The 23,918-nt window shown below is 33.0% G+C and overlaps 1 protein-coding gene across 5 annotated transcripts in view; it reads right to left on the bottom strand.

Moving 5' to 3' along the window:
- The window catches only part of LOC123693848 (CUGBP Elav-like family member 1), a 306,030-nt gene that overhangs the window by 89,709 nt on the left and 192,403 nt on the right, over window positions 1-23,918 (bottom strand). The window contains exons 1-3 of one of the 5 annotated variants that reach the window (XM_045639084.1): window positions 21,043-21,421; window positions 11,543-11,639; window positions 6,240-6,360 (exon numbers count right to left, since the gene is read on the bottom strand). In XM_045639084.1, coding sequence (XP_045495040.1) covers window positions 6,240-6,360; window positions 11,543-11,639; window positions 21,043-21,176 — 352 coding nt within the window. In that variant the 5' untranslated portion in view covers window positions 21,177-21,421. Of the gene's footprint in view, window positions 1-6,239; window positions 6,361-11,542; window positions 11,640-12,723; window positions 12,876-21,042; window positions 21,422-23,918 lie in introns of those variants that run through there. The other 4 variants (XM_045639086.1, XM_045639085.1, XM_045639087.1 and 1 more) reach the window with 4 other exon arrangements.

Below are 23,918 nucleotides of genomic sequence, written 5' to 3' on the forward strand. Positions count from 1 at the left end.
TATGCTGGTCTAATACACTCAAATGAAAACGAAATCATTCGTAAGGAATTCGAGCTTCGCCGCTTCAACGAATTTCCAAATTTTCGTCGACAAAAAACTTAATTGACAGTCTGTTATATAATTTTATTTTTATTTTATCCTTGTTCCTTTCTCGCCTTATGACGCGCGTCGGAATTTATTTTATTATTAATCGAGTTTTCCTTTGATTGTTGTTGAAACGGTAAAATTATTCGCATATCTTTACCGCTCAGATAATTTCTGATCGAGCTTATAATATAGAGGGTTAGATTAGATTTATAATTTTTATTTATACCTACATGATATCGATATTTTTTAGTCATGCGGACGCTTGATAATGTAATGAGCATATTTATGAAGATAATATACATTAAACTTAAATGTATTCGACACTAATTTTTGGCATGACGTAGCAAAAAATAATCGAATTTCGTGACTAACATTCTGTTCAACTGTTAAATTACGGTACAGAAATGTCCATCATTATTTGCATTAAAAATTGCTAATTTTTGTCCTAATAAAATGTTAATTAACCTACTTTAACTAAAATAAAGACGTATTCACATCTTGCATACGTCATCAACCGCCAAAACGGCAATCGTAAGTCAAAGCACCTACCCATGTAATATTATTGGCACACGTGAAACACAAAATTTAATAGCTCCAACCGTCTCCATATTTGCTCAATAGATTCACTCACACGAGAGTAACAAGAATTTCAATTTAGATGACTTCAAAGAAACGAGCCTGTTTTTAATCACGTAGGCTTTTGAAGTAAGTAATAATTGTACGAAGGTACCTGCGTATTAGGCACGAGTGTGTACATGAAGGTGCCTGTGACACCTTAATTAGTCGACTTTAGATGTTAATAAGGTCGTAAGGAGGGGGCGATGATTTTTCAGTGGAATTTCGGCTTCACGTTTCAACGTTGCTTTGTAGTTCTTGCAGAGTAATGTTTATTGCTTAAATCGTATTATAAATTGCTTTTTTCGAAATAGCTAAGATCCTGCCTGTATGAAAGTTTTAAAAATAAATGGAAGACTCAAATTAATGTCTGTCATTTTTAACAATAATTCGCGAGTCCTTAAAATTAATTAGAATCAAAGTTATAAAATGACACGTTGATTTTGAATACCATCTTTTCATTTTCATTTATATGCAGGGCAACATTTTACCTTGATAAATACGCTCGTACAATAACTTCAAATTATTATTAAAATTCTACCAGTATTAAGTTTATAGTGTGTGATTTGTGAAATATATCTCACAAGGAAGCTGTGGTATTGTTATCTCAACTTTACTTTCATTTTATCAACTAGAAATAGCAAAATACAATACCGAATTTTATACCCTCAAACAACGCACAGCGCTAAATACCCGCAATCAACCAAGATTTTACATGTCAAAATCAATTGACAACGTCAAACTTCATTTTTGATAAGACGTAGAGTTGCCAGCTTCAGAAAATTTACCAAGATTACGGGAAATTAAAAACAATGAATATATGTAGTAAGTGTAACAAGCAAGTTAAGATAAACGATCTTAAAATTTGTTCCAAGTGCAATTCTACGTACCATTTCCAGTGCCTGGGCATTCCTGCAGATAACTTTTCTAAAGAATCGAAATCCTACAAGGCCAATTGGAAGTGCTCAGAGTGTAAATCTACAGACAAACGGGGTGGTAACTCCAATTCTCCTCACCGTCCAGTAGGACCGATCTCACCTGCTGCTGATTGCGAAGACCTCAAACAGTACATCGACAAAAAACTCGACGAATCTTTATCGCGTCTTCTCAGAGATATAAGGCGAGATTTTGCTGAGGAAAACTCTGGCACACGCAGTATAATACAGGAGCTCGCAGATAGTGTAAATTTCATGTCATCGAAGTGCGACGAGCTCAAAGCTGACCTGGACGTAAAGACCAAGAAGATAGGAAATTTGGAATTGGAGAACTCTTCATTACGATCACAAGTAACTGATTTGAGCGCTAAGCTGAATCAACTTGAACAACAATCGAGAGATTGTAACCTAGAAATTCAGAACGTTCCAGAATTTAAAGCAGAAAACCTTAAAACAACTATCCAGCAGCTTGTTGCTACAGTGGGCTGCGTGCTACCGGAAAACGAGTTAATAAACTATCATCGTGTTGCAAAAATTAACCAAACATCAAACCGACCTAGATCGATTATAGTCAAACTTCCCAGTCCTCTGGTTCGGGATAAAATACTTGCAGCCGTTAAGACGTTCAACAGGACTCATCAGGACAATAAACTTAACTCATCTCATTTGGGCATCGCCGGGGAACAGAAACCTGTGTACGTTTGTGAACATCTATCACCTACAAACAAACAATTACACGCAGCGGCTCGTAAAGTGTCCAAGGACAAAAACGTTCAATTTGTGTGGGTTAGAAACGGCCGTATTCATATGAGGAAGGACATAACGTCAAAAAGCTTTGTGGTTAAGGATTTAGACTTTCTGAATTCCCTTAAATTCGATTAGTTTTTTGCTGAATGGTTATAAACGATTGTACTAAAATTAAAATTACATACCAAAATGTAAGAGGTCTTCGGACTAAAACAGAAGAACTTTTTACAAATGTTTTAAAACAAAATGCCGATATTGTTATTTTTACGGAGACTTGGCTGAATGACTCGGTTTTCGATCGCGAACTTTTTGACAATAGATACACGGTATTCAGAAGGGACCGAAGCTCCTCTGATTCTAAGAAAATCTCTGGAGGTGGTGTACTTGTAGCTGTCCTAAATAAGTTCCAGCCAATTCGTAAGCTGCAATGGGAATCCTCAACCGAAGACCTATGGCTAGCTGTTAAGCTGAAACAAGGCAATTCCATCGTCCCCCTATTTATTTGCGCAGTATACCTCCCTCCTCCTATCTCTTTAAATAATTTAAAAAACTTCACCTCAAACTTAAACAATATTGTTCAGCATAAATTACCGAAGAAATCGGTGATCTTGTTGGCGGGTGATTTTAATCTGCCTCACATCCAATGGAAATTAGATACAAACAAAGATCTAGTCCCTATCTGCTTGTCAAATCCAATCGACAATCTGCTAATTGACACCCTTTCATTCAATAGTCTCCACCAAATAAATCCTGTCACAAACATTAATTACCGCACGCTAGATCTTATTGTCACTAACGCAAAAGACTCATCTCAAGTTATGATCAATCCATTCCCCCTTGTAAAAATTGATAATCATCACCCTCCTTTAGACATACATATAAAACTTAAAAATTACAAACCACCCAAAATTAATAAGTTTCCTAGCCTCAATTTTTCTAAGGCAGACTACAATAAAATCAAAGAGGAATTAGATAAAATACGTTGGGATAGCTATTTTGAATCTAAACAAACAGTAGACGAAACAGTTGATACATTCTATAGTATTATAACTCCCATAATAACACAATACACGCCCTTACGACCAAAAAATAACAAGAACTATCCCTTTTGGTTCAGTCGGTCATTAATTAAATGCCTAAACGAAAAGTCAAAGTATCACAACAGGTACAAAAAATACTCTAATCCAATGGACCTGGTTACTTTTCAAATGTTACGTGACCGTTGCCAAAAAATGCTACTGACATGTATCAATAGACTTAAATCTGAGGCAAAGGCTCAAATAAAAAAAGACCCAAAATACTTCTGGTCCTTTATAAAATCCTTAAGATCAAATAGTAGGGACATTCCTGATGAAATGTATCTTCATGACCGAAACGTTCAAGGCGGGGACAATATCTGTAATCTCTTTTCCGAATACTTCCACTCCATATACAATAGTAAACTTGCACCCCATTCAGTAGATTTCGCTATGACACCTTTCACTAACAATGGATCTCTCAGCTCTTGCAACATCTCTGAAACTGAAATCTACAAATCACTTCAACGAATAGACATTAACAAGGGACCAGGCCCAGACGGAATCGCTCCCCTGTTCTTAAAAACTTGTTCTGCGCAACTCACAAAGCCTCTGTACCACATCTACAATAAATCTATCTCCCTCGGCCATTTTCCGACTAAATGGAAAATTGCCCACATCACTCCAATACACAAAAAAGGCGACCAGAGTGATGTTAAGAATTATAGGCCGATATCAATACTGTCAGCCATGGGTAAGCTGTTCGAATCCATAATTTACAATAGATTTTATTTTCATCTCAAACCTCTGTTTGACCCCTGTCAACACGGTTTTCTTCCAGGGCGTTCAACCATGTCTAACCTTTTGGAATACGTCAGCGACATCAATGAAGAGCTCGAAAAACAAAATGAAATTCATGCTATCTACACAGATTTCTCCAAGGCATTTGACATGGTTGATCATAGCCTTCTTGTCCAAAAGTTGTACCACGCAGGTATTTGCGGCTCTCTGCTCAGATGGTGCGAATCATATCTTCGTAATAGGTCCCAATTAGTTATACTCAGAGGTTACAAGTCAGTCGCTCGACCAGTACCCTCAGGTGTACCTCAAGGCTCTCACCTCGGTCCTCTCTTTTTTTTACTATACGTTAACGACCTAGGTGCCAACATTACGTCTAAGTACCAAATGTTCGCCGACGATCTCAAATTGTATAGGGTAATAAAAAACCATGAAGATACTTTAGCATTACAAAACGATATCAACAGCATTACATTATGGTGCGCAAAAAATAACATGTTCCTTAACGTATCTAAGTGTTATCATATGAAATTCACAAGGAAACGAAATCCACTTCATGTAACTTACTCTATTGATAACATTCCAATCGGTGAAGTCACGAACATCCGCGATCTCGGTGTTGTGGTGGACAGAAAAGTCGACTTTCGCGAGCACATAGACTCGGTAGCAACAAGGGCCGCACGCCTTTCGGGATTCATCATTAGACAGACCAAATTCTTTAATGACTCTGAAGTACCAGTATTGCTTTTTAATTACTACGTACGATCTCTCCTCGAATACTGTAGCCCTGTGTGGAATCCTACTTATGCCGTACACATACAGCGGTTGGAACGGATACAGAAACAATTCCTGTACCACCTAACTTTCGCTCACAACCTTTGCCGTAACCTAACGTCTTATTCTTCTAGACTTATGCATTTTAAAATGAAATCGCTTGAAAGCAGACGGACCCTTTCTGATATCGTGTTTCTATACAAAATTATAAATGGTAAAATAGATAATTCTCAATTATTGGGAAAAATTAGCATACATGTACCAAGGCCATTCAGCCGTCCCACTAACATGAAAACGTTTAGTCTTCCCTTTTGTCGTACAAACTACGCTCAACACTCGTCATTGCACCGCATGTGTTCAGCTTACAACGAAATAGTATGTAATAACGTCGATATATTTAGCGCATCCCTAAATTCATTTAAAAAATTAGTTTCCAAAATTACATAAATATTGTATTTAAATTGTTCCATAATGTTATTTTTCTAAATTATGTTAATATTGTAATAATGTAATTATATGTATTCGCGTACATTATTGCAGGCTGTGTTCACCTCTAGAAGGTCTAGCACCTATTACTTGTGATGTATCATAGAATAACCATATCTATTATTTTTGTAGTGCTATGTCCAGTTTGGTGGACCTATTAAAAAAAAAAAAAAAAAAAAAAAAAAAAAAAAAAAATTTATTTGTGTTTTATTCTACGCACATAGATTATTATTTGCTTTTTAATTTAAATGCTGTTGCTACGGGAATCGAATTAAAAATATTGCATTTAAAAAAGGCATTTTGTAGCCTAGTTTTGTGCAAAGAAATGCCACTTTATTTATTTGCACACACACATACGAATGCCCGCTCAGTGAAATTGCTTGCACACATTCAATGAAAAGAATTTATATTTTAATAGTTCAAGAGGTTTTATATCTAACTAACTACGGTTTTGCACGGCAGTGTGTTATCAGGCTATCTATTTATTTGTTTATGCAGTTTTACTGTATGGGAAGAAATGTACGTAGCACTTTAATATAATGCAATGTTATTTGTCTGTTTAATATTTGCGTCTTCAATCTACTCGTCTTGTCTTCCAACACGCCGTAGAACATTTTTCAAGTTGCTCTGCTCGTAGAACATACTAGAACATTCGAGAACAAACCTTTACTCGTGCCCGTAATCTTGTCCCGTAACACGTTGATCCGGTGAATCCGCCCCAAATCTTCGAACACTAGCCGTAGAACATTCTAGAACGTTCGAGAGCATTCGAGAAACAAACCTTTACTCGCGCCCGTAATCTTGTCCCGTAGCACGTTGATCTGGTGCACCCGACCGAACTCTTCGAACATCAGCCGTAGGTCGTTCTCGTCCATACTTCTGGGCACCTGCCCGACGAACATCTGTAAGGCAAACGTAAACGTTTTAATGTTACTTAGGATGTAAGAGTACTAGTTAAAAAATATGTCGTATTAAAATATTCGTACCAGGTCATCCACTTTTAGATGCCACAGGTAGATAGGAGCGACTCTAATTAAATATATAATTTTTTTCACATAAGCAAAAAATATATAGTGGTACTTTCTAATTTAATAAAATTAATTAATAGAAAAATCTTTATAGTATGTCGACGAAAGAAAAAAGAAAACACCCGTTTATTATATCACAGGACCTCACGCAATTAAAATATACAGAGACAAAAAAACTTTCCCGCCAAGAGATATAATTATTTTCGGTGCCGTATCGGAAACCGATCGAACGTTAACTTTATTGAATCTAAAGTTGCGCGGTGAGCTGCGAATTCGAAAATTAAGTGATATATCGGAGTAATTAATGTGTACTGTGTAGTGAGATCGGTGTGTGAGATTCGGTCGTTTTTTTAAGCTATTTGCATCTCAGAGCAATAAACCTATAGAGTTCTTATATTGAGACAGAACAAAATACATATTTTCTAATCTACTTACTCTTAGTCAATAACAGCATAAGCCAGATTGAGATAGCGATAGAGTATCTGCACTGTCTTCAAACGTAGCGCGCCGGCTATATTTTGTTTGCCTTCCAGCTGGAGGTCTCGGTGCATCAAGTGTTTTTAACGAAATATTCAGAAAATATAAAGTGTTTCTTTTTATTTGTCAGTGTGCTAAAATCACTATTGTATGTTTAGCTACCGGCTATCACTAGTCGAATGGAAGTTTTGGATGAAAACAATGAGAAAATATCTTTCCATCGGTAAGTGATTTTCAGCAAATTGATAAATATTTATGTTTTAACCCTATTTGAAGGTTTTATCAAGCGCTTTTTTATAATTCTATGTTGTAACTGTAACATTTACCCACTTTATGGGGTTGTGGAATACAAAAGAATTAAATAATTTTAAAAAATGTCACAATATTATCTCATTTGGCATTTTGTTTACCACCGTAGTGATGTAACACATCCAGCGTATATTATCGATTTATGACATAAAATCTATTTCATATTAACGTTGATTTATTTATTTTGTTTCTTATATCAGATTTATATGTAGTTGTTGTTGCAAATAATAGATGTAAATTTTCTACAGCAGGAAAATAAAAAATACCACTTGGTAGTTTTATTTGACTTATGTGTTTAGTTTGTTGTTTATTATTTTCTTTTTTAGATTATTAATAAATTCATTTTGTTTTAGATTTCCAGAGCTAAATAAAAAATGGGTATAAAACATGAGACGAGTAGATTGGACGCCGTCGAAATTTAGTAGATTGTGTTCACTGCATTTCGAACTCTAGAAGAATTGTGCAATCTTACGCTTACGTTTTTTTTGTTCCTGTACATAATAAATACATTTGATTAAAGAAGGTGAATTTTTATTTGGAATTTTTTTACACATAAGTTTCTTGTGTAACTATGTGAAAATTAAACGGTTGATTAAATGACAGTCCTCATAGATGAGAAACTACTATTAAAATACATACTTGATATACATGCGTTTTCAAATAAAAACCCGCATAGTTCCCATTTCTGTGGGATTAACGGGATCAAAAGTAATTTTTCCAAAATTCAGTAGTTTTTACGTGAAAGAGTAACAAACATCCATACATCCATACTTACAAACTTTCGCCTTTATAATAGTAGTAGGATTAGGTACATTTCAAGTTTTAAAATTTATTTTATAATATACTAGCTTTCCGCCCGCGTTTTTAAAGAAAATCCCGCACAGTTTCCGTTCACGTGGGATTTCCGGGATAAAATCTATCCTATGTGTGTATGTACAAAATTTCATTGTAATCGGTTATCCATTCTCGCATAATTTCGCATTAATTATATTCGTAGGATTAAACAAATAATGTATTGAACTGAAATTAATTATTAATTTTTTTTTTTTTATTATTTATTATTTCACGAAACCGTAAATGCAAAATGCATTCACGATTTTATCGATTGAAGCACATCCCATCACTATCACCTTCTATCTATATAAATACGTACCTATAGTAAAAATGGTGCCATGACTATGTTGAAACGTAGCTTGTAGTCTATAGCTATCTCATTCTTTCATACGACGTTTTCTTTAGATAGAGAGAAACAAATATATGTAAATTGTATACGCTCGATACAAGTACTCTATAGGTTTATTGCTCTGAGATTTGCATAGCTTCTATCGCGGGCCATGAGCGCGGGTACCGAATCGAGAAATTCCGTAACGAAACCACCTCACGCTCCCCACTCCGACGGGCGGAGGTGTGGCTTGAAGGCATAGCATGCAATAGCTTAATGTTGTATAAATAAATTGTATAAATAATGCTTGTATAAATAATGTTCAAATAAATGTTAATACCGCGGCAGTCCCCGAGTGCCACACGTCGTTTTTTAATGTAAAACAAGTGACTACTACGTATTCTGATTGCTATTAGGTATGTAGGTTTAACTTCACTGTCAACTATTAAATAAAGAATACAGTAATAAAGTGTTTTTTCTTCTTTATAGATTTATGTAAAGGTTATAGTTAAAGACTTTATACAGCTGTTCACATGTCTATCTCGTTTAAAGTATGAAAAATGTCACGGAGAGAAATACTGAAACATTTTACAACTAAATTAAAAGTTTGAAATTTTTGTAAAAGAATGCTTGGAAAATTTGATAGAATATACATTTTTCAACAGCGTGCCAGGTATTTCAAATCTCTTTATAAAAGTATGAAAGCATTTTTAATAATTTCGTAAAAGGAAAGAATATATTTTGGCCATTATGATTGACATTTATCTCGTGTGATAGCGATAAAATATCTAAAAATATAAGGTACCTACTCGTTACCTGTGGCGCAATCAACCGAAAAACGTTCCAAAAATACTGGCCATATTGACGCAAGAAAGTGAGCAAATACAGATAACAAATTGATAAACGCAAAAAAAAGCGATAAAGCATCGAAATCTATTACGAGACAATCTGTATCGACGAGTTTTATATGTGCTCACGTACATTGCAATTCATGTAGGGCATGTCAAATTCATCCTTCTTGTAAAAGAAGCAATGAAAGTAGATAACTGTGATAGGATCGGATTGTAATACACTCAAAATGTAAAGTGATACAGTTGTTCAGATACACCGGGCGATGTGAAAATCGCATTCTCACAAGTGATAAGGCAACACGTAATCTGGGTCACCTGAAATACCGTCGAGTCGCTTGATAACAATCTTTGCACAGATTAAACATTCATTTGCATCAGCCGAGTGGTGATTATAAAATATTATGATGTAGTCACTTATGTGGGTCTGTGGTAATTGTGATTATTAAATGCCGGTTTCTGAATAAAGAAAGCTTATGTAACATAAAATAGAATATATTTTAATTACCATTTACATTATAAGCCGGCCATAAAGGTATTGATAGTCTTTAGTCTACTATACTGATATTTTTATGATTTTTAGTTAAGTATGTCCTTAGTTACGTGATATCTGCATATTATAGTAAAATACCCATCCACGTCAACATAAATACTTTTTTAAAATTTCGTTCAGAAAATGAATACCTAGTTAGTCACACTAAACGGCTGTAAAGAATAATTTAAATACAGATAAAAGCTTTTAAAAGTTGAAATTTATTTGTAAAATAGTCCGCTTGTGACAATTTATACCAATTTCAAGTTTTAAATAAGACAATAATAACTGTCGAGGGATATTTAATGTAGTTCTGAAATGACGTGACAAGAAAATGAGGCAAAATTATTCATTATTACTATAAAATAAAGCCTAAAGTAAAGTAAGTCTAGAGTCTAGACGATTAGAAAACAGATTTTAAAGTAGACGCAGACTGAATAAGAAAAAAAGGACTTGACCGGTTAAAAATAAATCTGTTTTGAATGAATCTTTAAAGTAATTCAAGGATAACCTTGAGATAACATCTAGGCTTGAATATAATTTTAATAGATTATTCGATCTAAGCTTAAAGAAAAATCATATAAGAGGCACGCAAAAACATTAAATTGTTCAAAGGAATTTGAACAATTTAATTCAGGAAATGTTGTAAAAAGTGATCTATAATAATATTATGCCAACAAAAATAAGAATGATAAAAGCCATCTTATCATGATATGTAAATATACCTCTAGTATAAGTACTTGACGAAACAAACATTTCTTACAAAACCATTACCTAAACTTGTATACGTAGTATATTATTATTAGTCTGTGCCTAAACATTATTTTACCGCGTTGTTAGCACACAGACAGAATTTATTTAAAGCATGGGTGTGTGCTTACAAAAAAAAGACGTGTGGCACTCGGGGACTGCCACGGTAAAGCTATTGCATAGCATGCCTTCAAGCCACACCTCGGAGCCCGTCGGAGTGGGGAGCGTGAGGTTTTTTCGTTACGGAATTTCTCGATTCAGTCCATGCGCTCAAGGCCCGCGATAGAAGCTATGCAATAGCTTAAATATGCAACAGCCTGGGTTTGTGCTTACAAAAAAAACTAAATGTCAAACATCAAATGACAGTTAACGTCATTGTAAAACGCATTCTTATTTCAAACGCGGAGTCACCAATAGTGTGTTTTCCATTACGCTCACAGATAATAATACAATAATTGACAACACTATACTAGATTACGATTCAAACCGCCAACACTCGAATAATATCGCAAACGCTAAATCGTCAAGTGTAAACAAATCCCGGACGGTGTTCAGTGATCCGCTGGAGTGCTCCTTGCGTCGTAAATCTCGACGCATTAGTTAAGATTACGCGGTTGTGTTTGGGGGTTGCGGATTTACACGAATCTCTGTGTGCTATTATATTATTATCTATATACTGTGGAGTTTCATATATCTGCACACTCGCACGTGAATTAGCAACTGCTTGAGCCGCGATTATGGTGGCGAAAAGTGACTTTTATTGTGTGTGGATAAGCCGTTTATGAGGAGGATGTCCTCACAATTTTCTAAGATATTGTCATTGGCAAAATCACTAATTTATACTATCTATACTTTTGGCACTTAAGTCGCTTCTGAAAGTTTATGTAGTTTGAACGCTTTTTAAATTTTGTATTTATTTATTTTAAAAATTAAGTAAAATTAAAATATTATATTAAAAATGAGAATAATAATAATTACCTTAATATAATCTGGATCTGGCATCTCGGATTTCTCCTCATTGTTGTTGTTGTTTATGCTCGTGCAGTTGTTGTTATTTATGCTCATATTCATCCCACTGAAACAATTAAAACAATGTTTTTTTTTATGTCGTAGTATATTTTTACTCGTAGCCTACCTACCTATATAATAAATAATTGTTAAAGGTTATTCCCGTGAAATAAAAAAAGTATATAATAAGTAATATTATGAGACTTTTTTTACACTATGAATAATATATTCGTATCGATAATACTGTGATCAAGATTACTCTAAATCTTTGTCTTATTTAAAATGTCAACATTACTGAGAAATAAGTGTGGACACTTATAACTGAGATATCGATTCATTTTACGAGGGTACCAAGCATTTATTGACTTTTGCAGTTATGTGAATGTATGACATAATTTCACAGAAGAAGAGATAATCTTCAAACAAGTTTTAATTATAATTAGTTATAGAAAAGTGTACGATGAGACGCGAAGAATTTATTTTTAAATGCAGTTAACAGTTAGTTTAAATATGTAATAATTTATGCAATATGAATGCCTAATGCGTAAAAGGAAATTCAAAACTTATTGTATATAATATTATGATAATTTTGTGATTGTCACTTTTTCATTCATATAGTATTTAATGCTTAAATATCTTCAGCACATAGCAATAAAGAAGTAGTAAATCTAATAAGTAGGTATGTACATTGTACATAGAAGAATACTACAAGTTTGATAATAATCAATCTACACATAGTTATAAGCTATAATATAATAATTAATCATGCATTACAACCTATATTATACAGTTATGTGTCGATAAACAAATTGTATGTTCATAACATAATACTATTATTATGTAAGTAATAAAGCAAAATCATTAATAAAACAAGTATTGGCGTAAAAAGCACTAAATCATATGTAAGTATGCAATTTATTCACGGACATACTATGTTAAAAACTTTATATTAAATCGAACACAAATTCATTTCATTTTAAGTTAAAACACAATAAAAACCACCTTTCAATACAGATACAAAAAAAAAAAACAACAATCATCAACACAGATCTGATCTGTGACCATCAAGGATCACTCCTAACCTATCCACCTCATACATCGTCGTAAAAATACAACGATACAATTTAATAAATATCACATAAAATTGGTACCTCATTGTTCTAGAACATTTTCCGTGCCACAATCCATACTCGGCGTACATGTTTGCCGTCTCCTTATCGCTGATAACAGCGTACATCGCTCGATTACACTGCCTTATCATAGCGCACACGATCAACACACGGCCTAGCCGACAGATTTACTTCATAATATTGTCAAACTATGAAACTTCAACTAACTTCAATACATTTATTTGTCGTCTACCCGCAAATAAAAATTATTGTAGCATGGGTAGGTACACCAATCAAATGCTTGTAATAGTTTCTAGGAATTGGTAGTTGTATCTGATTATTATTTTAGTTTTATTTTGTGAAACGAAGACGGGATACGTACGTCACGTGTGGATAAAATACTTCGTACAAAGCTGGTAAGATAGTTGAGTTAACTATACGTAAAGAAAAACTGTTTTCATATTATTTTGAGAAGAAATACATAATACTTACATTCTAATTCTATTCACGCGTTAACAATGTAACAATTAATTAATTTTTCGTACGTAAACGGTAAACCAACAGTTAAACACAAACTAAAACGATAAATCCAACTGATAAAATGATATGAAAATTATAGAACCCTGGAGGGTAAATTCGTTATGTTTAACAATCATAAATAAGCTAATTACATCTAATATTTGATCAACAAATGAAATGTAATTTCATACTAAAGTGGGATTAATTTGTATTAGTAACACGAGCACTTTTTCTAAGTAACTCATAAATATCATAAGAAATACATCTCCGAATTATTTTTGTTCTCAATACAAAGTTAGCTTAATAAATCTATAGAATAAATGGTTCTGAACTGTGGGACATTACATTGACACTCTTTATTGATAAGGATCCCATAAGATGATGCTATCATTTTTTACATATCTATACTAATGGGATGAAGCTGAAGAGTCTGTTTGTTTGAACGCGTTAATCTCAAGAACTACTTCGATTATTTTACATTTGTACGTGATGTAATCATCAATGCTATAAATATGCCAAAACAACGTTTGCACTTTTGCAGGATCATTTGGTTTAAATATAGTTTTACAAGTAACTATAAAATTTATAGAAAGATTCGATGCTCGTGAATAGGTCACGTTCGCACCGGGGTTGTTTACATCCTAACTTTTACAATTTATTTAAGTTCCGATTGCTTACAGGCGGAAATAGCGTTATTTATACGTGATTAATTTTGAATAATTCATTCTAAATTCTAATATATTAAATGTGAAAGTAACTCTGTCTGTCTGTTATTCAATCACGCCTAAACTACTGAACCAATTTACATGAAATTTGGTATGGATATATTTTGATACCCGAGAAAGGACAAAGGCTACTTTTTATCCCGGGAAAATGACGTAATCCCGGAAATCCCACGGGAACGGGAACTATGCTGGTTTTTCTTTGACAGCGCGGGCAAAGCCACGGGCGGAAACCTATTTATCTATATTTTATTTGCAATATCAACGATAAATACAGAGTAAAAGCAAAGTAAGATTTCTTAAATATTTTTTAAGTTGCATCTACCAAATTTGTTTCAATAAAATAAGACATATTGAAAATAACAAAGATGACAAATTACAAGCTGTGGTCGTTATTTAACAGGGAGAAACTAATGAATCATTATATTATGCACATTATTCACACATTGCCATTCATAATAATCTTAAACAATATTAACATAAGAAATAGAAATGTAAGAAGGTCCATAGGACATTATAATATTACTATGTATTATATTAAAATTTAAAATTAAAAAATATACTTGAATGTAACATGTTATAGATTCGTGGTTTTCGTAATTTATGCATTTGGGCGAAACGGAGACGAGAGTAGCAAATATTATTCATCGAACGTACTGAACTGCTGACTCTTAAATATCGTAGTCACTGTTATTAAAAAAAAACGTATTGGTAAAATAGGTACCTACATAATATTCTTAGGTAACGTACTATTATAAAAATGAATTTGTTATGTTAGGTATATTAGAGTACCTTCCAGTTAATTTTCATTCACAAACTTTTAATTTAAAATTCAATAAAATAAACCATTATCTCATAATCGTCACCGAAGTGTGTGTGCCAATATTCTTCAAAATTTCCTCAACCCCCCTTAGAACTTACCACCTAACATCGAGGTTATTATTTAGGTCAACAAGTACTTTATTGATAATTCACGACAAACGTGCGCTCCACGTGACGTGGCATAAGCGGCCAGCCAGCATGTATATAATAATAATACTTATTATTAATATCTATAGATAACACTTGTATCGTAGCTTACTGTAATAGCATCGATATCTGATGAACCATATAATATTATGCACATTATATCCATGATAAAGTATCGATATTCAAATTGTGATGGTTAAAAGAATCAGCTTGATAAATATGTACAATTTTACATAAGTATTTAGTGTAAAAAGTTTAAGTCTACTTTAGTAAAATAAACTACTGGCCTTGAATTTTAACAGATTTATGAAGACAATAATTATGAATGTCTTAGATGCTAATCACTAAACAGCTCAAATAAAAATTCCTTGAATTGTGCATAAGTGCGTAAAATATTCTAATACCACGTATCGATTTCGCTAACGCTAAATACGATACAACAATATTGAACATAAAAATCGCTTATCAAAACAATGCTAAAGTAAACGCCGTACGTGAGATGGGCCACCCTACAAGCTGTGCATTATAATCCCTCACATTTTGTTCAACAATACATTTGTGTATGATAAAACTAATCATACACCACATGCGACTTATGAAAGCTTCGAATTTTAGTTATTAGAGGGGTGAAATAATGGCAGTGTGCTTCAAACATATGCGTGATAGTTAGTGTATACTGTAAGCTTGAAAAATCCTATCAGTGTTTTGAATTAAAATATTTGTCTTGTGTTTACTATCGACAAAGAAACAATTTAGATAAATTAGATAGTAATAGTGAACGAAGACGAAAACAAACTTAAAAACAACCAAAACAGTGAATAATTGGCATAGCTTTTAGAATTAATCATTTTTAGTTATCTCATATTTGTATCTATCCTTTTAATATTGTAAATTTTAAAGTAACTCAGTTTGTCACGCTTTAAATATCATATTATCACTAGAGATAGACTAAGCTTTGGTAAAGGGTACAAGGTTACTTTTTTTAGAAAAAAAAATCGTTTATCTACTATTATTAATTAATATTCAATTAATTTTTGCGATACTTAATATTGAGGATATATTATAATGCAATGTAGCATTCTTCTCTGTAAGTGGTCAACAGAACATAATATCAATTTATGCGAGTATCTACAAATGACAAGTTTCTCATATCAAGATAATATCAGGAGCACCATGTACTATTTTCCGCATTATTAATTAATACCCATTTAATATAATATTATTCGTATTATTTTTCTGCAATCATTTATCTACTTAATATTTGTTTGGATGAATCTTAAAACTGGAAAAAGAAATGCTGAACAATATACCGTGTATTAATTATTTTAGTGGATGGTCTCTGTGATATTGTTCAAAAAATATTTACTACTAAACTTAATTTTTTTGCTTATTTATCTGTGTTAATTTTTTTCTCTTTCTTTGCAGGCTCTTTGGACTTTGAAAAAGGCCAGTTTTCTGCAAAGTTCTTTTTCATCACCTTCGCATGGATCTTAGTATTGCCACCAGTTTGTGTCCCTGCAGTAAGACTAAATATAGGCTGATGAAGATGACGATGAACAACTACGTATACATCTGGTTAAGTTACATTTTAATGCGTAGGGTGAAGCAGTTAAAAAAATTGGTTAGGTAAGTGCGAATCGGACTTGCGGCACAAAATGTTCTGTACAATTAATAGCTAAAAAGCGACCGCAATTATGACTAACTGCTGTTTTACCTCGATTGATTATTACTTTTTGTTATTGCAGCAACAAAAATACATTTTTATTTTGCAATTGCAATGTTCATAATATACAGTCTGGTGAAAGACTGATGGAAAGCGAAGTCATGTAATAGTCCCGCTTCAACCTTGGCAAGAAGCTTATATCTAATACACTGGAGATTGCACTATGACCATTGACTTGTCACAAGAAAATATAACCTTGAATGACGTCAGTGTTGTTTTTTGTCTCTTTCTGTGGGTGACCACACTGGTTTGTATATTCAAGATTTTTCGAAATAGAAAAAACTAAAAATCATGGTCTATAAATAATAACGACATATATTTTTAACAGTTTTAATTATATTATAATATTACTGGCCATACTTTATAGGTACATACAATTTTAATTGGTATAGAATGATAGTTTTAAATAACTCTTGGCTACATAGCCTGGATATGAACCGATATATAGCATTAACATCCTTTGTAAATAGAGGAAAGTTGTGTTTTGCATCAGATGCTGTTTACCAAATTGTAAGCTACTCAGATCTTCTTTTTAAACGCGTTGCTTCGACGGGTCAATTTCAAGCCAAAATCATCAAAGAAAAACTGTTTATAATAAACGCCTTGCACAAATTTCAGCTAACTTTACAAAGTTTATTTTTCAAAAGGTATTTTTTTCTGGGTCGTAATCCTCAGTAATTTTACCATTGATGGGCACATATATTTCTTTTTATTTTACTTTTTGGAAAGCTGAAATACCTAAAACAAAAAATATGAGGTAAGTTAAAAAAGTATAAATTTCAATGTAAAAACGAACAATCTTATAACTACATGTGAGTGCAATACCGATGTCGAGTGTTGTTTCATTACTAGTAAAAATCTTGAAAATGGTGTTCTAAATTTCATCATAATATTGTTATAACAATATATTCTCTTCACTATCCATAAAAACTCGTCATTATAGTTACCTTACTTGTTAATTTTGTTTATTGAAAACTTGTTGAAAAATGATAAAGTATTAGGAAAATAACAAATTTAACATGACTGCTTTCTAAAATGATGCAAAATTTTACAATTTTTGCCATTGAAATGATTCTAAACAGGTAAATGCAGGAGTATTGAGGAATATTGTAAATAACGTAAATATACACTTGCCTGTGAAATTCTATGCCAGAATTTGGTGTCCAAACACTTCTGCAATTTTTCACAATGCAATACATTATTTATATTCGGAAAATATTTATTAAATACGCAACAATATTAACTTAAATATTCGAAGCGACGCAATTTTTTTGACACTTATGCCATATTGTCAAAGTGAGAGTTGCTACAATTTTATTATGGTAACTACCCATAATCAGGGAGTATCGCTTTTTAATAATTGGTCCAGATACTTAATTTATTTAGCATAAATAATAATTGTGTCATCCAACAATGCTTCTGAATGACGTTGTTGGCAATTTATCAACAAACTCATGTACAAAAACTAACCTTTTGCACAGAATATTACGGCATACATAGTAGCCTTGGGAAAACTTCGTATTAACAGTGGCAATACCAAGTTAGGTGTGAAAGTGATAAAACACAACAATTTTCTCGTTACACGTCAAATGTTCATACCGAAATCTCCAGTGTATAAGATATAAGCTTCTTGAACCTTGGCGTACGGAATCCTAAAAAAGGCAAAATACATTTTGACCATCTGACGTAAAGTGACATCAACATGCGCCGTCACAACAAGATGGCGGCGTGTTTGCATTTGCTATCTTATCGCGGGATAATATTATTGTGAAGTACTTACCTTGTAATGGGCTAGTTTGGACTTATGATGTTTTCATGTAACGGTTGAATCATATTGTTTAATATTTTAAATGGAGTTAAATTTATTTAAAAATAAAATCTAAGAAAGATGGTTTCGTAAAAAAAATGAAGGTAAACTTTCCGTGTTAATTAATAATCAATGCACTAAACATCCACAAAATTTATTTTTGTTGCTGCTACCTACGGATTGGTAAATTTATTATTTTTCAAACTCATTCGAAGTTAAGATTTGTAGACTAAAATATAAAATCAATTTATCACCTTATACATTTCACACATTCACATGTTAATTCGCACACACCGCAAGTTCAAACTTCAAAAGAAAACCCTAGATCTAACGTAATGGAATATTGCAGGGTAATAGATTATTCCATGCCAATCCATTTAGTAAAAATTACTTCTATTTGAGGCAATCAATTCAGCAGTGATACGGCTCGGAACATTCGCCAGTCACGAAAAGGTCTCCTATTATAGTGTACACTTATACTCAAATATTCAGACGGCATATTCTAAAATAAGACCCGATATAGTGCCCGTTGTTTATTATAAATATAAACTTTTACAACCTCTTCCCACTTTACGACTTTTGTTCAAAAATCCGTGCGATATAAAAATGCAAACGGTCGTGTATAGTGAAAGGCGAATTATATGTAGAACATTGCTTTTATAGTGAAAGTTACGAGTGTTACTGATGTTTTTTAAAAGTTTACTTTTATAAGAAGGACCCATGATTTACAATTATCGTGGAAACAAAGGACATTTTGCATCGAAATACCTACCAATGTGAGGGTGTACGTACCTATTTATTTAGCTAAACTAATTAAAGCTATCAAAATTGTTTCGTGGAGGTTTCACTCATAAACAAATGGCACAATGTATTCGTGAAATACCTCTTAATATTTTTTTAAATAAGTCTAAATACGTATTCCTATTATGTTCATTTGCACCTTACATCCTTACATCTTATATCGAAAGCGCAGAAGCCTTACTTCATTGCAATGCTTATATGCTTAATTTTAATGTTGCCATTTTTAAACAAGTTTCTTTCTCAATTGCTTAAACCGAAAATGGAATAATGATTTACCTATTTGTGAAAACTAAAAATTATCACACAAAATAATATCGATATAATAATAAAAATAAAAAAAATCGTTAGAATTAAAATACCTCCCTTACCTAAGTACTTTAACGTAAAAGTCAACAAACGGAATTATTCAAAGTTCCATGAAAACGATGAAATATTAGTTGGAACGTATTATAAAATACCAACGAATCAAATTCCCATTGCATGGTACCTAGGTATTGCATTTGATCGTATGCGATCACGAAATGTCGAAGCGTAGTTATATATTTTCCAGTAGCTATATAAGGTTTTCCTGAAAATCTATTCAAATGTGGTAACAGTATACCTAAATGTAGCATTTGTCAAACTATTAGTTGAAAAACTTTATCAGAGTTGACTATCTTCTGAAGTGTTTAAAATGTTTACATCTAATAATTTACAGTAATTTTCTATTTCAACCAAACATAAATCCAACAAATTACAAATTGTAATCAAATCTCATCTCATAAACACATGAAAATTATAGATAATTATTATTTGGATCTGTAGTTTTTGTTCCGTAACCGTTTATACGAGGTAAAAGGCAACAAGGCAACAGTTAAGTAAGCCCAGTAATTAACAGTTTATGTAACTACTAACTATATTGATTTTAATTATACTGGGGATAGAAAAGTGGCAATGATTTACCTTAGAAACGTGTGTAAGAATATTTTCTCGATAGATAATATTAAAACACGTGTTAAATTAAAAAAAAAAAGCACTGAAATATCTGTATTCATATAGTCCTTGGAAAACGTTTTCTTTAAAAATATTTTTCACTTTATATAGTTACATGATTGAACAAATACTCAAAGGAATTATAACGATACCATTTAAAATGCAAGTCATCCTTATCACTTTATCACAAACATCAGTAAAACATTTATCTTTTAAAACAAGATGGGTACCTATTACCGTATTTGTAGCCTAAAACACGAATTATACACGTATGTAACTATATACACGTACATAACTTTATGTAACTAACCAAAAATTCCAAAGAATTCATTTACTTACTTCCTACGAACTAAATGCGTTATCGTTCACCAATATTTGTTTTATGTCGTAACCGACTATTCATCTAAATGCATGACTATCTTAGATTTCTTACTTCATCTTACAATAACGAGATAAATATTATTATTAAGTCTATTTAAAACTATTTAAGCACATTAAAAAATTTCTATCACTATTCACTAAACACAATCATGCGCCCGCGCAAATCTTCCTAAAGCTTGAAATGGAGCTAGAAAAAAATAGCTAAACTAAAAGGAATTTAAAAAGATAATATCCTTCCTAAAATATCAGAAATAATAAAAAAAAAACCTTATTACATCTAGAAAAAAAAACAGTATAAATTTAACTGGCTTACAAGAAAAAAAAATGTAATATATTTAACTAATTTATGAAAAAAAAAAAAGCTCAAATTCTGCATCACGTACGATCGCATATCACTATCCACCAACAACGCCTGCGACTGCCGTGCTGTCTCTCTATTCTAAGAACGATGAAAGCTGATCACTTACTTAGTCTTGGAGTAGGGCGACGCGGGCGACGACGCCTTGTGGTTGCGGTTCGGGTGCGTGTGTTTGTTAGCGTTGGTGTCGTGGCCGCCGCCCGGCGATATCTTGCCGGCGAGTGCGTTCAGCGAGTGCAGCATGACGGGCGGCGGCCGCTGCGTACCAAGCGGCCTGGTCACGGTGAAGACTCGCCCACGTTTGCCACTGGCACGGCGCTATCAACCGCCAGCTTATCAGCTGATAAGCGCGGGGGCGGACCCGTCCCCCGCGTCATCGCCACCTGACGAAGCCGTCGCCGACGCTACGCGCGAACCGATCTACGGCCTGGGGTCACTGTCCTGTCCGGCAAGATGACATTTTCACGATTCACACTTCTGCACAAGCACTGTTTCACTATTGTATGAGCACATTCACCACGTTCACCACGTTTAACTTAACTGCACATCCCTTTCAGTTATCTGTGGAAATTTATATGGCTGTTGCGGTATTTTCGTTGCTGTTCGAGAGAATTTTACTTTGCTCTATTTTTCATATCCATGCTATCTGTAAGTCAGGCAATAAGTAATTCTAATGCCAACCCCATACGAGAATATTATTCTATTTTTCATATCCATGCTATCTGTAAGTCAGGCAATAATTAATTTTAATGCCAACCCCATACGAGAATATTATATTTATAGCGCCTAATAAAAAAATAAATACAATTTCATTAAGTTTTTTCACACATCGGAAGATAATTAAGATCATTTTTTGCACTTGGCACATGAGTTAAATTTACAAGTATGCCATCCCACTCGGTTAATGAGTCCATTTGGAAATGATTCTTTAAAATTTGGCAGTTACTAGCAAACAATTAGGACAGTTGTTTATCAGTGAAACGGTAGTTTCATGCTTAAAATCCATTAAAAAGAATTCAACAGATAATAGTTTGGACGTGCCAACGGCGGAGTGGTGTTGCGTCGGTGCCAAACATCCCCCATGTCAGGGCGAAACGTGCTTGCGTGAACATTAAGAGTTTTAAAAACGTACAATTCAAAGACATCTTTTTGTGCGCCTGGGGAAAATTAAAAATTTTGTAATAGAGCGACATTGCCATGAATGTGTCATAGGAGTAAAAATTTTGTAATCGCACTTGAGGGGGCTGGGTGTGTGTTCAATGTTACTAGAGGGTTAATTCAGATTCAATTATTTATCTTTGAGCAGTAATGTTGCCTTTAAATACAAAAGTTTATTATAGAAAGCTCAACAGAAAACTTAATTAAATCCATAACAATAAATTTTCCAATTCTAAGCATCTGCATAGCAATAACGTGCATCACGGCACCAAAAAACCAAAATAAAATACAACCGTACCTATTACATACGAATTTAAAGGGAAAATTCCAACTAAACAACGCAATGGGTCGCCGTAGCCGAGCGAGCTATCCGCTCCGGCTCATTACAAGAACATAAATTGAGAATTTTTTTTTATAGAGCACGCGAATTTCACGGTGCCACGTCACGAAACAGTGTTACAGGGTTAAATTCTTCTTCCAGTGAAGGCGAAGCTATACAATTTGATTGTAAAGAAGAATATAATTTCAAAGAAAGCAGATTCTATGATGAAAGGTTCCTTAAATAATTGTGCATTGATTGAACGGGAACGGTATTTTTGACAAATTGTTGCTCTAAAATATATTACAAAAGGTAGCGTGTTGCATAATTTCGAAAAAAAGTATGAAAAAAGATGCAATAATACAATATGAATTACCTATAATAAATTAGGTACGTGAAGTGGCACAGTTTTATTACCATATCAACCAATACTTAGAAGTGCAGCAATTAATGTTAAATCATTCCTCTTTAAATGGCATAATCCTTTACGTGGAAAGCAAACTGAAAGAGAAACTAGTTATACCTACCACGTTTTTGAGAATAATCCTATTCAATTGCTCTGTTTTAACAAATAGTCCAGTCTGTGGGGAAATGTAAAAGCCTCTGCTCTACAAAAGGTGGCGTAGAAAATGTTTTGAAACAATATTGTTTAGGTATGAAAGGTTAATAAAAATCCAAGTTTTCGACCTTGACGGACCCAGGCGCTAGCCGCCATCTTGAATTAAAGGTGCTTAAATAAGGTATATTTTAAATCATATAATTTTAGCTGCACAATTTTTAAACAAAATTAAAATTATATGATTTCTGTAAATATTATTATTTCCGTCGCTTCTAACTTTTTACCTTTAAGACTTACAGAATAATCATGTATGCAAAAAATGTAGGTAATTTTGTCTTCTTTGAACCCCTCATAGACACTTTTGTGATTTAGTAAACAATTGAGAAGTTATTTACAATATTTAATATACCTTATTTAAGCACCTTTAACCCTTAGCTGGTATCGCCTTTTTTGGCAACACTACCGGTATCGTGGGTCAAAGTCTACCCATACCAAACAATTTGTTGTAGAACGTAGATTTTTTATTATTTGTATAAAATATGGTTAGATAAGAAATAAAAAAATATTTTTTTACAAAATAACCTTATTTAATTTTAGAATATAAAAAAAAATATCATGTTTACACACATTTGTAAATAACATTATTTTTTGGCACTTTTTGGTTAATGTGAACTTAAAACATAAAAAAAAATAGAAATGTTAGAAAAACTTTAACTAAAATATATTTATGGCACTTCTCATATCTTTATTATAACAAAAAAACAAATTGCTTCTGAAATCAGCATAAAATAAAAAAAATGACAACCAAAACCAAAATGACTTCTACCATCAACTATCATCCTCATCTTCTTCACTCTCATCTCTCGTATTTTCGTTCCTCGTATATTTTCTATTATTCTCGTATCTCCTCTTCGTTTTCATCGTCGTCAGAACTTACTCCAAATACATT

Source organism: Colias croceus, chromosome 8 (genome assembly GCF_905220415.1).
Source record: "Colias croceus chromosome 8, ilColCroc2.1".
In the NCBI taxonomy this organism is placed as follows: Eukaryota; Metazoa; Arthropoda; class Insecta; order Lepidoptera; family Pieridae; genus Colias; species Colias croceus.